The sequence below is a fragment of the Ascidiella aspersa genome, chromosome 3 (assembly GCF_963924565.1).
Source record: "Ascidiella aspersa chromosome 3, kaAscAspe10.2, whole genome shotgun sequence".
Lineage (NCBI taxonomy): Eukaryota > Metazoa > Chordata > Ascidiacea > Phlebobranchia > Ascidiidae > Ascidiella > Ascidiella aspersa.
The window spans coordinates 37,955,457-37,967,704 of record NC_139449.1 but is presented as its reverse complement, the minus strand read 5'-3'; the positions used below and the strand labels follow the sequence as shown (position 1 = coordinate 37,967,704).

The 12,248-nt window shown below is 36.2% G+C and overlaps 1 protein-coding gene across 1 annotated transcript in view; it reads right to left on the bottom strand.

The window, feature by feature from the left end:
- The window catches only part of LOC146162858 (bridge-like lipid transfer protein family member 1), a 77,988-nt gene that overhangs the window by 38,733 nt on the left and 27,007 nt on the right, over positions 1-12,248 (bottom strand). Inside the window, 15 exon segments of the mRNA XM_083385319.1 lie at positions 49-121; positions 522-648; positions 1,124-1,230; positions 1,560-1,692; positions 2,127-2,246; positions 2,903-3,016; positions 5,021-5,095; positions 5,974-6,101; positions 6,842-6,941; positions 8,359-8,400; positions 9,032-9,176; positions 9,950-10,077; positions 10,462-10,689; positions 11,438-11,577; positions 11,948-12,038. Of these exon segments, the coding sequence (XP_083241445.1) occupies positions 49-121; positions 522-648; positions 1,124-1,230; positions 1,560-1,692; positions 2,127-2,246; positions 2,903-3,016; positions 5,021-5,095; positions 5,974-6,101; positions 6,842-6,941; positions 8,359-8,400; positions 9,032-9,176; positions 9,950-10,077; positions 10,462-10,689; positions 11,438-11,577; positions 11,948-12,038 (1,751 nt within the window).

The window sequence follows — 12,248 nt, the reverse complement described above, 5'->3', positions numbered from 1 at the left end:
GGAGCACGATATCACGGGGCATGGCAGCAGCGACATATTCCAGCTCACCTTTCACTGAAGTCGTCCTGAATGCTGATCCAAATGTTGATGTGTTGTGGACGTCAATCAACTTGTACAGGATCTAAATATAGGATGAGAAATAAAGCTTGGAAAACTTTGTTGGTGAAGAAAGAATACTATTGTGACTTTTCGTTAGTTTAACTTATTCATGCGTTGATGTAATTTATTTACAAAAAGCTTTTAATAACTGTATTTTAAAGCATGACACTACAGTTATAACTTTAACAATAAATTCGGTATAACCAGCAATGCTATGATGTCACCCTTATTGACAACCGTTTTGGTAATTTCGCATCTCTAGGCATTAATTTCTTCATAATCATACAAAAATGTGTTATGCGGGCTACAATGTGTTACGGATAAGAAATGTAGTATGCGATAAAATAGGTCTCTTTTACTCAAATTAACGCTGTAATGAAGCAAATTAATTGTGACGTAACTACACACTTATTATGACGTACCTGCCAGCATCTTGCCAGAGCCTCGCTGTCAGTTGACGAGGACGAAGTTGAACTCGAATCAGACAAAGTTGAGTGGAATCTCATCAGACCTGAGTTCTGGGAGAAGTTGCGGCGGTGCAGGGGAGGTCTGTGACGTAACAATATAAGGTTTGAAAAATGCGCTAAGAAAAGACGGAGACGTTTACGAGAAAAAAATCGCAAATTTAAAATGTCGGAATATTTCTGGTAAATTTTATTCATAAGCAGCAGAAGAAACAGTCATAAGTTCAAAACATGAAAAACACACGTCGATGGCATTTTTCAATAAAACCTTGTTGATAACCGTATAACTTAAGATCTGGAAATCAGGCTGCACTGTTGATCGACAAATTGTATTATTGGCAAGCTTTTGCACAACCGTGAACGCCCTCATGCTCTAACCTTACGTTAATTTGCAGTTGCGCAAAGCTTGTTGTCAACAATGCAATATAACTTGTCGACTAAAATCCCTAATTTTTATTTCAATTCTGATCGAATATATTTTATTACGACACTGCAAACCGGATGCTAAGCCCCTGTTTAATACATTTGAAAATCTTCGACGTTTCCACCTAATGACTAACCTTGTTTCGCCGAAGCTGTATCCACTCAGGTTGGTGAAGTTGGATAGAGTTCTCTTGTGGATTGACGTGGGATCAGGTGAACTTGCGCCCTCAGTGTATTTGTTGACCTTTGACACGAAAAACTAAAGTTAGAAGAATACTATTGAGTAAGTAAAAATGTTTTTAAAATTTAGGACAAACACGATCGCCATATTCAAAAGCGGGAGAATTTTTGTATTGACTACAAAATATATCTTTTGTGTTAAATTATGCTACACCAGAGTATAAAGCAGCCCTTTTATAATAATATGACTTTATAATACCAAATCTCGAAAGAAGATAAATTTCCTAATTCAACAAGCGTTTGGAGAACAATTAATACTTGACTAGCGTGAGATACAAGGCCTATAGGAATACATTTTAACACCTTCCTTCCAGTAAATAAATTAAACTGTACCTGAATGTCGGTCTTTGCTTGTTGGATGGCATCGGAGCATTGTACAAACTGATGCACAAGTCTCACAAGGGCGATATCAACACGTTGTGTGACTTGCTTCAATGAAGAGTCGATGCGAAGGTTCAGCGTTGATCTGAAAATAAAGAAAATATAACAAAAATTGAAAAAGCAAGAAACTTTGCTATGAACGAGAAACAATAGGCGAATTCAGGTTTGGTATGTTAGATTTAGGAAAGTACTTGTCAATATTACTTAACTCGCAATCATAAACACAAATAAAGCAATTTGCCGGGTCACTTTGATTGGATTCGAACTAACGACCCTGGCTGGATTCGAACTATAGACCCTTGTAAAATGCGACCACTGCTCTAAAATCTTTGCTATCAAGAACAAGTTTAAAATATCTAACTCGGGTGTAAGTTATACGCCCAAATCGGTCTTGCCTGTATAACATTTTATTCTGTTTTCGTGACATTTTATAAATTTCATTCTGCTGTAAGTGAAATGTCGTTAAAATCCCCATCAAGCAAATAATTATTTTTCACTACTTTTTTTGTTACAACTCACTTGTGTCCAGGACCGGTCTGCCAAGATGGGAGGTCGAGAAAGTCGTTTTTGTTGCTGTTGTTGTTGTTCATACTTTGGCCTCCGTTCGTCTTTGAGTTCGATGCTCCGTCAGCTTTCTCACTACACAACAAGTAGTTTAAGTCAATGCAAGTATTTTACTGTTCAGTTACCCCAAATAAACTTTACACATTTAGATTCTTCACAGAGTAAATTAGGTTATATATATGCCAGTAGCTATATATAAGTTGGATAACTAGTTTAGTTTGGGTTTATAATTGAATACATGTTAAAATATATATCCTAACAACCTTCTTGCATATTAGGCATTTTAAGTCTAGTCTCTAACGTGAAGCAATAAACTTGGATAGCCTACCATACGATAAGATGTGGTATGCGGTAAGAAAACGTGGAGTGCGGTGTACGATGGGTTAAGCGAAAGAATAAAGTTATGTTCGGTTTAGAAACATTGTAAGTGGAATACTAATGTGGTAAGTTCAATACTCAAGTGGTATTTGGGTTACAAATTTAGTAAAACAAATACTAATGTGGTATGCGGTAAAAAACATGTATAAGGTATACAAATGTGGTATGCTGGTTACAAGTTTGGTAAAAGACACCTATGTGGTATGCAAGCTAAAATGTGGTATGTGGGTTAAAAATGGGGTATGCGGAATACAAATGTGGTAAGCGGGTTAAAAATGTGGTAAGTGAGATACTAATGTGGTATGTGGAAACAAACGTGGTACCCAGAAACATTATGTTAATGTGGAACTTACGAGCTGCTTTTTCGTTCCTGAACAGCTTTATCGATCACAGAAGCGTCGAAGTTAAATCCTTGAAAAAGAAGAATCGGGGACGCGGGTTCTAACTGGTCACGTGATCCAGAACGACTGTAACGTCATAAATAGCAAATTGATTTAAAACTGAAAAGAAAACAACACAATATCTATTTAGATTTTATTTAGATCTATTTAGACATGTTTTTATGGTTTGCAGCTATATTAAATTTATTTCCACCATGGCGAATAACACACAAGACTATAGCCAATAGTGACTGTTATTTATCATTTTTTCCTCCTCGTCAATTAAGAGACCCTGTTAAGCAAGTGCTAATGTTGACAAACTTTCGCACAATCGTGATTCCGTCTTTTAAACAAGAATTCTCCATTATACAAATACTTGTCAATACAAGCAAACAGTGAACTCACAAAGCGATCACCCTCCAACCGTCCAAATAACAACCAACCTATTGTCGTCAACAATGGATAACAATCAACTTAGGTACACTATGCCCGGACCAGTTATGTAGCTTGATAATGAATGTCAAAGCTGAGCTTGTATGATCATCATGAAATAAGCTATTGCTGCCAGGCATAATATGTAACGGAGTGTTGCTCTTCCAGCAGTATATATATATATATATTGTAGGTAGGGATGTTCAAAGTAGAATCCCAAGGTATTCTAGAATAATAGGTTTCGAATCTAGAATAACGAATCCAGAATAGCGAATCCTAGTATAATTTTATTAAATTATCTAACCTTGGTTTTGTTTGGGGAAGGGATTCATCTTGATCTACCCCACAGGGCCCACAATCACAGCAATAAATCGCCCAAACAATTTGCTAACACGTGTACATTATAAAAAAAAAATCTCCCATATGCTGAACATTCTTAACAACAGTCATTTGAAGCAGTTCTGTAAACTGTAGTATGTCAACTGTCCAGGTTGTTGCCAAAACTTATACTTTTGCCAATAGTGAGTACAATGAAACACTGCACACAGAAGTCTTAAGCAATTCGGTCCTGTTTTTTTACAGCATTGTTGGGTTTTAGTGCTTCTTTTTTGACTAACATGATCTGTTATGCAGTCAAATAACGTACTGCAAAGAAAAAGTTACTATTGACATAACGAATACTTGACAATTAAACTGCGCATAAAACTGCATAACCTCGCTGAATATTGGCCTAAAGTTGACCTTAAGTAACCCCATAGCACATTTTGTGGACGGCCAGAACGTTTTACAACGTAATGTTACTTTTGCAACTTAACGCATTTAGGGCAATTGCGAACTCCACACCAGACATTACACGTTAGCCGCTCGCCCGATAACGCTTGATTGACACTTAATTATTAGACGAACGTTATCGCGAGACGCGGTAATTGGTCACCCGAAAAAACGCTGACACTGCACTACGAGGTTACATTTAAAGCAAGCACTATAAATTGGTCGCCGCGGCGACAGGCCAACTTACCGCACACGTTTGTACAAATTAGGCGCAAGCAACAATCGGCGGTAAAACATTAAATTATATCGGTTCCAATTACCCGAAATAAACGGCAGAATTGGATTCGAATCCAAGGATTCGATATTCTACTTTGAACATCCCTAATTGTATGATCATCAGTTTATGTGACATTGTGATATTCACGGGAAATTAACTGATGATTATGCAACAAAATGTGTTCATCAATACGATTTTTGTAGCATAATGATTGGAGGTTGTAGTAAGACGTAATAAGAATATCAAAGCACATACAGAAGCAGGTAGCATTTTGAACGTGTCGAATAAGTCTTTATTCATTTTCAACATTGATTCGAAACGTTCAAAATGATACCTGCTTCTGTATGTGCTTTGATATTCTTATTACGTCTTAATACGATTTTGATTTTTGGTTTGGACAATCATGTTTAAAACAACAATCAAACTGTGGAGTCGAGTTAATCGACATCATCTTGGGGGAGACGTTTCAATACACACTTGTTTTATCATCACTCTGAATTGACTGTGAGCATTCAACGACCTATTGGCCTTGTTATTTATATTTAAGCTATATTGCAGATCCTAGTTTGTTAACAATCAACCTATTGTTGTTAACAATGGGTAACAATTACCTGCTATTGTTGGCTCTTCTGTGTCTGTGGCTCGCCTCCCTCGTGTAAAGTTTGTCAGCATTCTGTTTGTCGATTCTACACAAACAACGAATAGGATCAGCGGGAAATATTTCTTAATTAAATAATTATAGACAACGAAACTTAAGAATCCAACAAAGTTTGTTGTTAGCTAGTAGATACTGGATTAACAAAGTCATCGCGACATAACAATTGCGATAGCCGTTGTTACCTAGAGGAATAGAAAGGGGCTAAGGAATTTGGTAACAGCCACAGGAAATTCATTTAAAACAACTTATAAAGCAGAAAATGTAGAAAAATATGTACAAATCACAAGATTTTGTCAATTAGTTTTAGAACTAAATTTGCGCAATCTTGGTTAAGAAATTATTAGAATTGGTTGAATGACTATTTGTGAAGAACTTAATTGTATTAAACATTTTAACCCTGTGATAAACAGTAAAATCGATGACCAAACAGCTATCTTTAGAATTTATCTGGAATGTTGAAGAAATTGGAAGTCTTGACTCAATTGAAAACATCAAATCAACAATGAGATGTGCAAGTTAATTCTAAGCTAAGTAACCAAGTAAATGAGTGATTTTACGTTTGAAAATCGATTTTTAGAAGTTGTCAATCCAAGAGTTTGACAGAGTTAGCTTTTAGCGTTTTGAGAATAACCTTAGTGATTTTAGGTTTATAAGGTGATTTTTAGACCTTGATAAAGCAAGAGTTTGACAGATTTACCTTAACGTCTTAAGGTCTAAAAATCACCTTATAATCCTAAAATCACTTGACTCAATTGAAAACACCAAACGAACAATAAGATGTGCACGTCAATTCTAAGCTAAGTAGCCATGTAACATGAGCGATTTGAAGTTTCAGAAAAAAAATTAGGAATTTAGGTCTGAAAAGCGTTTTTTAGAAGGTGTCAATCCAAGCGATGTTCGATTTACCTTAAGGTCTTGAGGTTTGCTCTCAGCATTAAGCTTCCAGCGCACTTGGACTTAATGAAGTTGCTCGAAGCTTCTTTATCGGCGACTTGAGATGCTCCAAAGAATCTCATCACGCTTTCAAACTTCACCTGTGAAGGTTGGAGATAATTGATTAATTGAATGTTAATTACAATATATCGCATCAATCTTAGGAAAAATCTTCTGTTGATGCCATTTATTGGCGAAATACATTTATTTTTATGTTCGTATAGAATGACTGATCTTAGTGCCATAACTGTTGGAATGTTTTGTGTTTAAGGTAAATGATATTTTGTATTTTAAGTGACAATGACTTTTTGCAATGACTTTTTTTGTTAAGTTTATTCACCTATTCTTGCCAGTGATTAAATGTGATTCGTACTGTCAAGAGGTTGTAAAAAAATGAGGTAACATCGTGTAGTTTTTACTTCTTTTTAACAGTTCAGTTCAGTTTACTTCAACTTTGTCTAAAAAAGATGGCGCTGGCGCTGCCTCAAAACCCAAACACTTTACAGTTGCCACCTGGTATACAGCGTCCGTTAGTACACAACCTATGGCCATCCAGCCCTCTGAGAGATTCAAAAGCTACGTAGCGTAAGCTTTCAGGTTTACAACTAAACCGAGCTGATAAATTTCCCACAGGTCCTAGCTATGGACCCCCAGACACCCTTTACGTTTGTGTTATTAACTTTATAGTACACCCACCTAACCCTCAAGCTCCGAAGAGTAAGTTAAACAGGTTTAAAGCTAACGAAAGCTGATACGATTCTCACAACTCTCAGTTATGGACCTCTCCTTACCCCAACCTTTAGCCCACCCATACCCTTCAGTTAAAAACCTATATTCTTACCTGGGCAACATCCAGGCTTCGAGGCGTGAGTTGAACTGGTTTGAAGCTGAAGAGAGCTGACGAAGTTGCTCCATCGTTTGTGCGATGTTCTAAGCCAGAACTGAACGTACAGGGAATGTTAAGTACGCAGTATTATAAGGTACACCACACTGGTTGGGTGAACATGTGTAAGACTGACTTTGATTGTTTGGATGTATTTTGATATTTAAATTATAAGCTGAACAAAGCAACGAAGTAGCTCCGTCGTTTGTGCGATGTTCCAGGCCAGAACTGAATATATGAGGAAAGTGAAGTATCAATGCAGGCTGGTGAATTACACAAGTTGGTTGAATCATATGCAACTTAACATACGAGAAGGCTAAGTATCTGGTAAATTGCACAAGTTGGGTAAAGCATATGCAAGACTGAATTCGATTGTTTAGATGTAATGTGTAATTTTAACAGTATAAACGCATTTATGCCTTTTTACCTGGGAAAGGTATGTTTTATTCTGCTTTAGATATTGTTGCCTTGTAGGTCTTATTGTGTGTTTCCAAAGTTTGGCCCCAGGTCCACCAGAGTTTCCAACAGAGCAGGTTACATGCAAGCATGTGTGTACTTTTAACCGGGTAAGTTTTTATATGTTTTGGTGGTACATCAGGTCACAGCAGTACCTGGGCCCAGCTTGATGCAATCACATGTTATACATGTACCGCTTGACAAACTTTGTTGTATTCTAGGAGCCAGGATATCATTTGTGTATTGTTCACAGGCAGTGACGTGCAGTGAAGTTCCTAGATGGTGAGGCTTTGTTTAGCTTTTGCTAACATTGTATGAACTGCGTATCGAACACAAATAAATATGCTAGCAAACCGTTTCAAGCAGCAACTTACTGAGTTTTAGCGCAATACTCTTTACACTACAAGAAGTCAATGTACATTGTACACGCACTATGCGAGCATTTAAGCTTGACAAAGAACGGTTTCATAACTGGGACGTCACTTTTGAGGCATGCCTAAAATCATAGCTAAATCGTTCATTATGTTTTCCGAGAGAATTTGCGAAAGAAAAGGGTACGCATAATGCAGTGTATGGAACTTTTGTGATCTGAAGAGAGAGACGGCTTGGCGCAGTGCCTCACCTGCCTCCCCTGACTGCACGTCCCTGTTCACAGGTCACAATCACTAATAATAAGGTCTTTCACTTGATGATGTTTGGTACTAATAATAATAAGGTCTTTCACTTGATGATTTTGGTTGTATTCGCAAGCTAAGGATAAGTTTTGTAATCTCTGAATTTGTTGGCTTTAATTAATAAAGTTGCTGGTCACATGACTGGGTTTCAACCAACCTGATGTGATATTTCACTTGAAATTTACATAAACAATATAACTGTTGTTTTTTTCCAGATGTACGTATTCCGATATTACCGCGGCCTAGTCGTAGGCTAAGTTTGTTTATTCAATATGTTATACAACTATTTTACTTTTGGGGCAAAAACAAAAAAAAATGGAATAAAAAGTTATGAATACAACTCACCTGTCTCTCTGTGCTTCAACATCAGCAGAATTCTGCATCCAACTGGAAAAATAATATATCACGATGTTTATGGAAACTTATACAACGAAACAACTTTGTATGTTTTCAATTGGGTGAAGCATTAGGTAAATATTTTTATCATTGTGCTGTTTCACATTCCCCGTTGAATCAGTCAGATAACAAATATAAACGAAAAAAAATATATATATATAAAAAGAGCTAGACAATAAAATAAAAACGAAAACGTTGTCTATTTTAAAAATCACTGCTGCACATAGTTTAAGTAAAAATATACTCTTAAAAAACACTTAAAAGGTTTATTAACTTGTACGATATGAGACGTATTGCGTTTTATCTCAACTTCAACTACTGCTTACCCATACATGTTTTTAAAATCAAGAAAATGACTTAAATTTAAACGAGAGTTACCAAGAGCAAAGAATAATTAATACAAGTGAAACATCCAGTTCATAAATACCCGATCCCTAAAAAGTAAGCCTGTAATACTGTTGCCTGAACAATGTTTGTAACAAAAATTTAGTAAAAATTATCGTGCGTAATTTTTATTAAATTTTTTACAATAAATTTATTCAGAGAAATTTTCTTTATTTGGGAATTGTTTAGAGGATTATGATTTGCAAAAACAAACTACTTATTCCACCCCTATTCTCACCTGTACATGCTTTGCTGTTGCTTATACACGAGCTCTTGTGCAGCGGTGCGTGACGTCCCGCGTTCCGGTTGGTGGCGCTGTGGAGCAGGACTGGCTTTGACCTCTGAGTCACCTTGACGCGATGACGTGTTGCGACGCTGGGGCTCTGGATTAAAAAGTTAAGGGCAAAGTTATCGCATTTGTTTAAACTAGAAAAGAGAATAACGGAACAGAATCGTACTTATCGTACAGAAGACTACTTGGAGAAATATACACATATTTTATACATGATCTGACCTTGGGTAAAGTAACACAATATATAAATAAAAAAAAAGGTTTTTATCTAAAACGAATACGTCAAGCCACAAAGCACTACCATTATTCGGTACAATTTAAAAAAATTCGTTCTAAGGCAAGATATATTTAAATAAAGAGTTATTCGAAACGTCCGAAATGCTTCCTACTTCTGTATGGGCTTTGATATTCATTCTACGTCTAACTACAACCTCCAACCATTATGCTCCAAAGTCTATTTACCCTAATTATTGTAAAACAAAAGAAACAACAAATATTTTATAAAATTTCATTAAAATTTAGCTGAGCCTTGCATCCTACAAACATTTCTGTATTAATAAATGTATTTTGAGATTAATACAGTTAATAACCATATTTTACTATTAAGAAAATATGCCACGGGCTTTAAGGTATTACCTCATCGCCGTAGTTTTGTGACTACTCTATTAAATTAAAAAATAGTAAAAAAATAAAATAAAATCTATAATCATTCCATGATCATAAGACTGTTTATAAAAATAGATATAAAAGAAAAAATCATTTCTTGCAAGAATCTTTGTTTTACATTTTATCTTTATTTACATTTTATTTTATCTGCCAAAAGTATTTCATATTAAAAACCCCACAAGTTTGAACTTTTCTAACCTGGTGTAAGCAGAGGTTGCTTCCCAGAATCGTCGAGTTTATTTGCTTGGCTCGATGTTGGGTCAATCACCATCGAAAGTTCGAGGTTCCCGTCGTACTTTATCCCTCCAGGCTTGCCAGCTCTGCCGCTGTTGGTTTGTGGAGAAGTTATTATTTGGCGAAAACAGGTATATAATTGGTAGTTGGTACTGTTTTGAGAAGAAATGACAAAGTAGACAAAACGAACTCTTTCGTCAATTTAAACTTTTTTATCAATTCAAGTAAACTTGTTATAAACCAAGTCAATGCCAATTTGTGCGTCCGGAAAACTTAAAACAGGTTGTTGTCCAATAAATTTACGCAAGACTTCCTTTTATTTAAAAAACCGTTTCATCAATTCAAGCCAACTTCATGCCAACTAAAGTTAAACGCTTCTGTATTCACGCCAACTTGTAATCAATTTACACCAATTTGTCATCAATCAAATCCAACTCGTTTCCAACTTAAACCAACTCTACCTCGACACAACTCACTTCGCATCGCTCGTCGTTCCCTTCTTCCTAGATTTGCTCGAATTCTCGGCTCCCCGCCTCTCTAGCGCCTCCATCCACTGAGCGACCACAACCTGGAAGCCCGTCTCCATGGTAACCAGGGCCGGCGGGTCGGACAGCGCCGTTTCTATGGCAACCGACTCGTCCGGGTCGCGCATCAGCCGCTGGATGGCGTCGCAGAGCTGGAAGCTCGGGTCGTTTCGGATCGCGCTGCGAATATTACGTCACAATGAATGCACGACAACACGTCACAGTGGTAAGTGTGACGTAATATGTAAAACTTTAGAAGTTGGAATTGATCCAGATAGTCAATTCGTAACGAGTATGGTGTAAATCAGTTGAGTCGATTGGCGATTATGACGTACGTGATTAACTTTTTTTGCTAAAATAATAACTTAACGGAGATTGGATTTTTTTATTTAAAAATAGAAAAGTATTTTCCGTTTATTAAGCACCAAAGTCATTTTAACATATTTGCAACCTCTATTGGGCAGCTTACACACATTTTTTTATTAGTTTTGTTTTTAATAGCTTGTTTTTGATAACCAGTTGCTTCCGCTATAATTGTTTAAGAGAAAAACTAAATTATCTCTTTTATTATTTTAAATAAAGTTATATTTTCTTATTAGAGTGCGACTTCAAATTTTGAAAATAGTACAAAACTACTGATACATTTTTCCAACCTCTATCCGACTAAATACAAAGTTTAAATCTTATACTTCGTAACTTTTTTTTAAAAGCGAAATACGTTGACTACATTTTTCGACGTCAAACTCAAATATCAACATCTTGCATCATTGATCGACAGTTCGGTGAGTCTGCAATGGCTTTCAGTGTACAAATGATACGTAAGCCGTAATCGTTGGTAAAAAAGCAGCTTCAGAAGGGATGGATCACAGTTATGGCTGGCATGTGTGTAAATTTTCACTTCATTATCATAGGTTTTAGTTCAACTCACCTTGCGAGTTCAGTGAGAGCGTCGAACTTGTGACCTCTGACCTCCCACAACTTTGACCCCGCCTCCACGTCACGTGACGCGCACTCTAGCGCCACCAGGAGGGCGCTGCTCACAGCCGCGTATTTTCGACTCTGGGAAAGCTGGAAACCAAGTAAAAAAATGAGTAAATTTTAACAGCTCATTCCAATATTAAAAAAAATGTTTTTAATCATTTTATGTAATGTCATTTTGTCATATGATCAGGGGGTAATAGTATTTGAATTATCTTAAATACTCTTTTTACTATTTTAACAAATTAAAACCACGTTAAACAACTGTTAATCTTTCTAGAAAAAAACAAGTTTGTTATGTTATCTTCTCTGCAAGAGCAGTTGGAAATAATTCCTAATGAGAGAAAGTGCTTGACAAAAGTAAAAAAAATCATTCTAAAATATTTTAATTGAAAAACGACAAACGAACTATAATTAACTGAAGAGAGCGAAATGATTTTAAACAACTCAGTAGTATTACCTTATCGTAACGCTCGATTGAGCACGAGAGGTGATCAAGTGGATCCAGCCAAGCGGAAACACTTGGGGCTACTGACGTAAGAAGGTTCCAACTCCGAAACGAGCGACTGTGAATTAAGGAATGTCAAATAAAAGCAAAATAAGAAAGGAACACAAAACTAGTTGCGTGATTTTGCGATATTTTTTTGACATTTCATTATTATTGGTTTTAAAGAGGGAGAGTATTTTTGCGGATCTAATAAAATTAAATTACATTTGAAAAAAAACTAAACAAATAACGAAAAAAAGTTTCGAGTAAACGA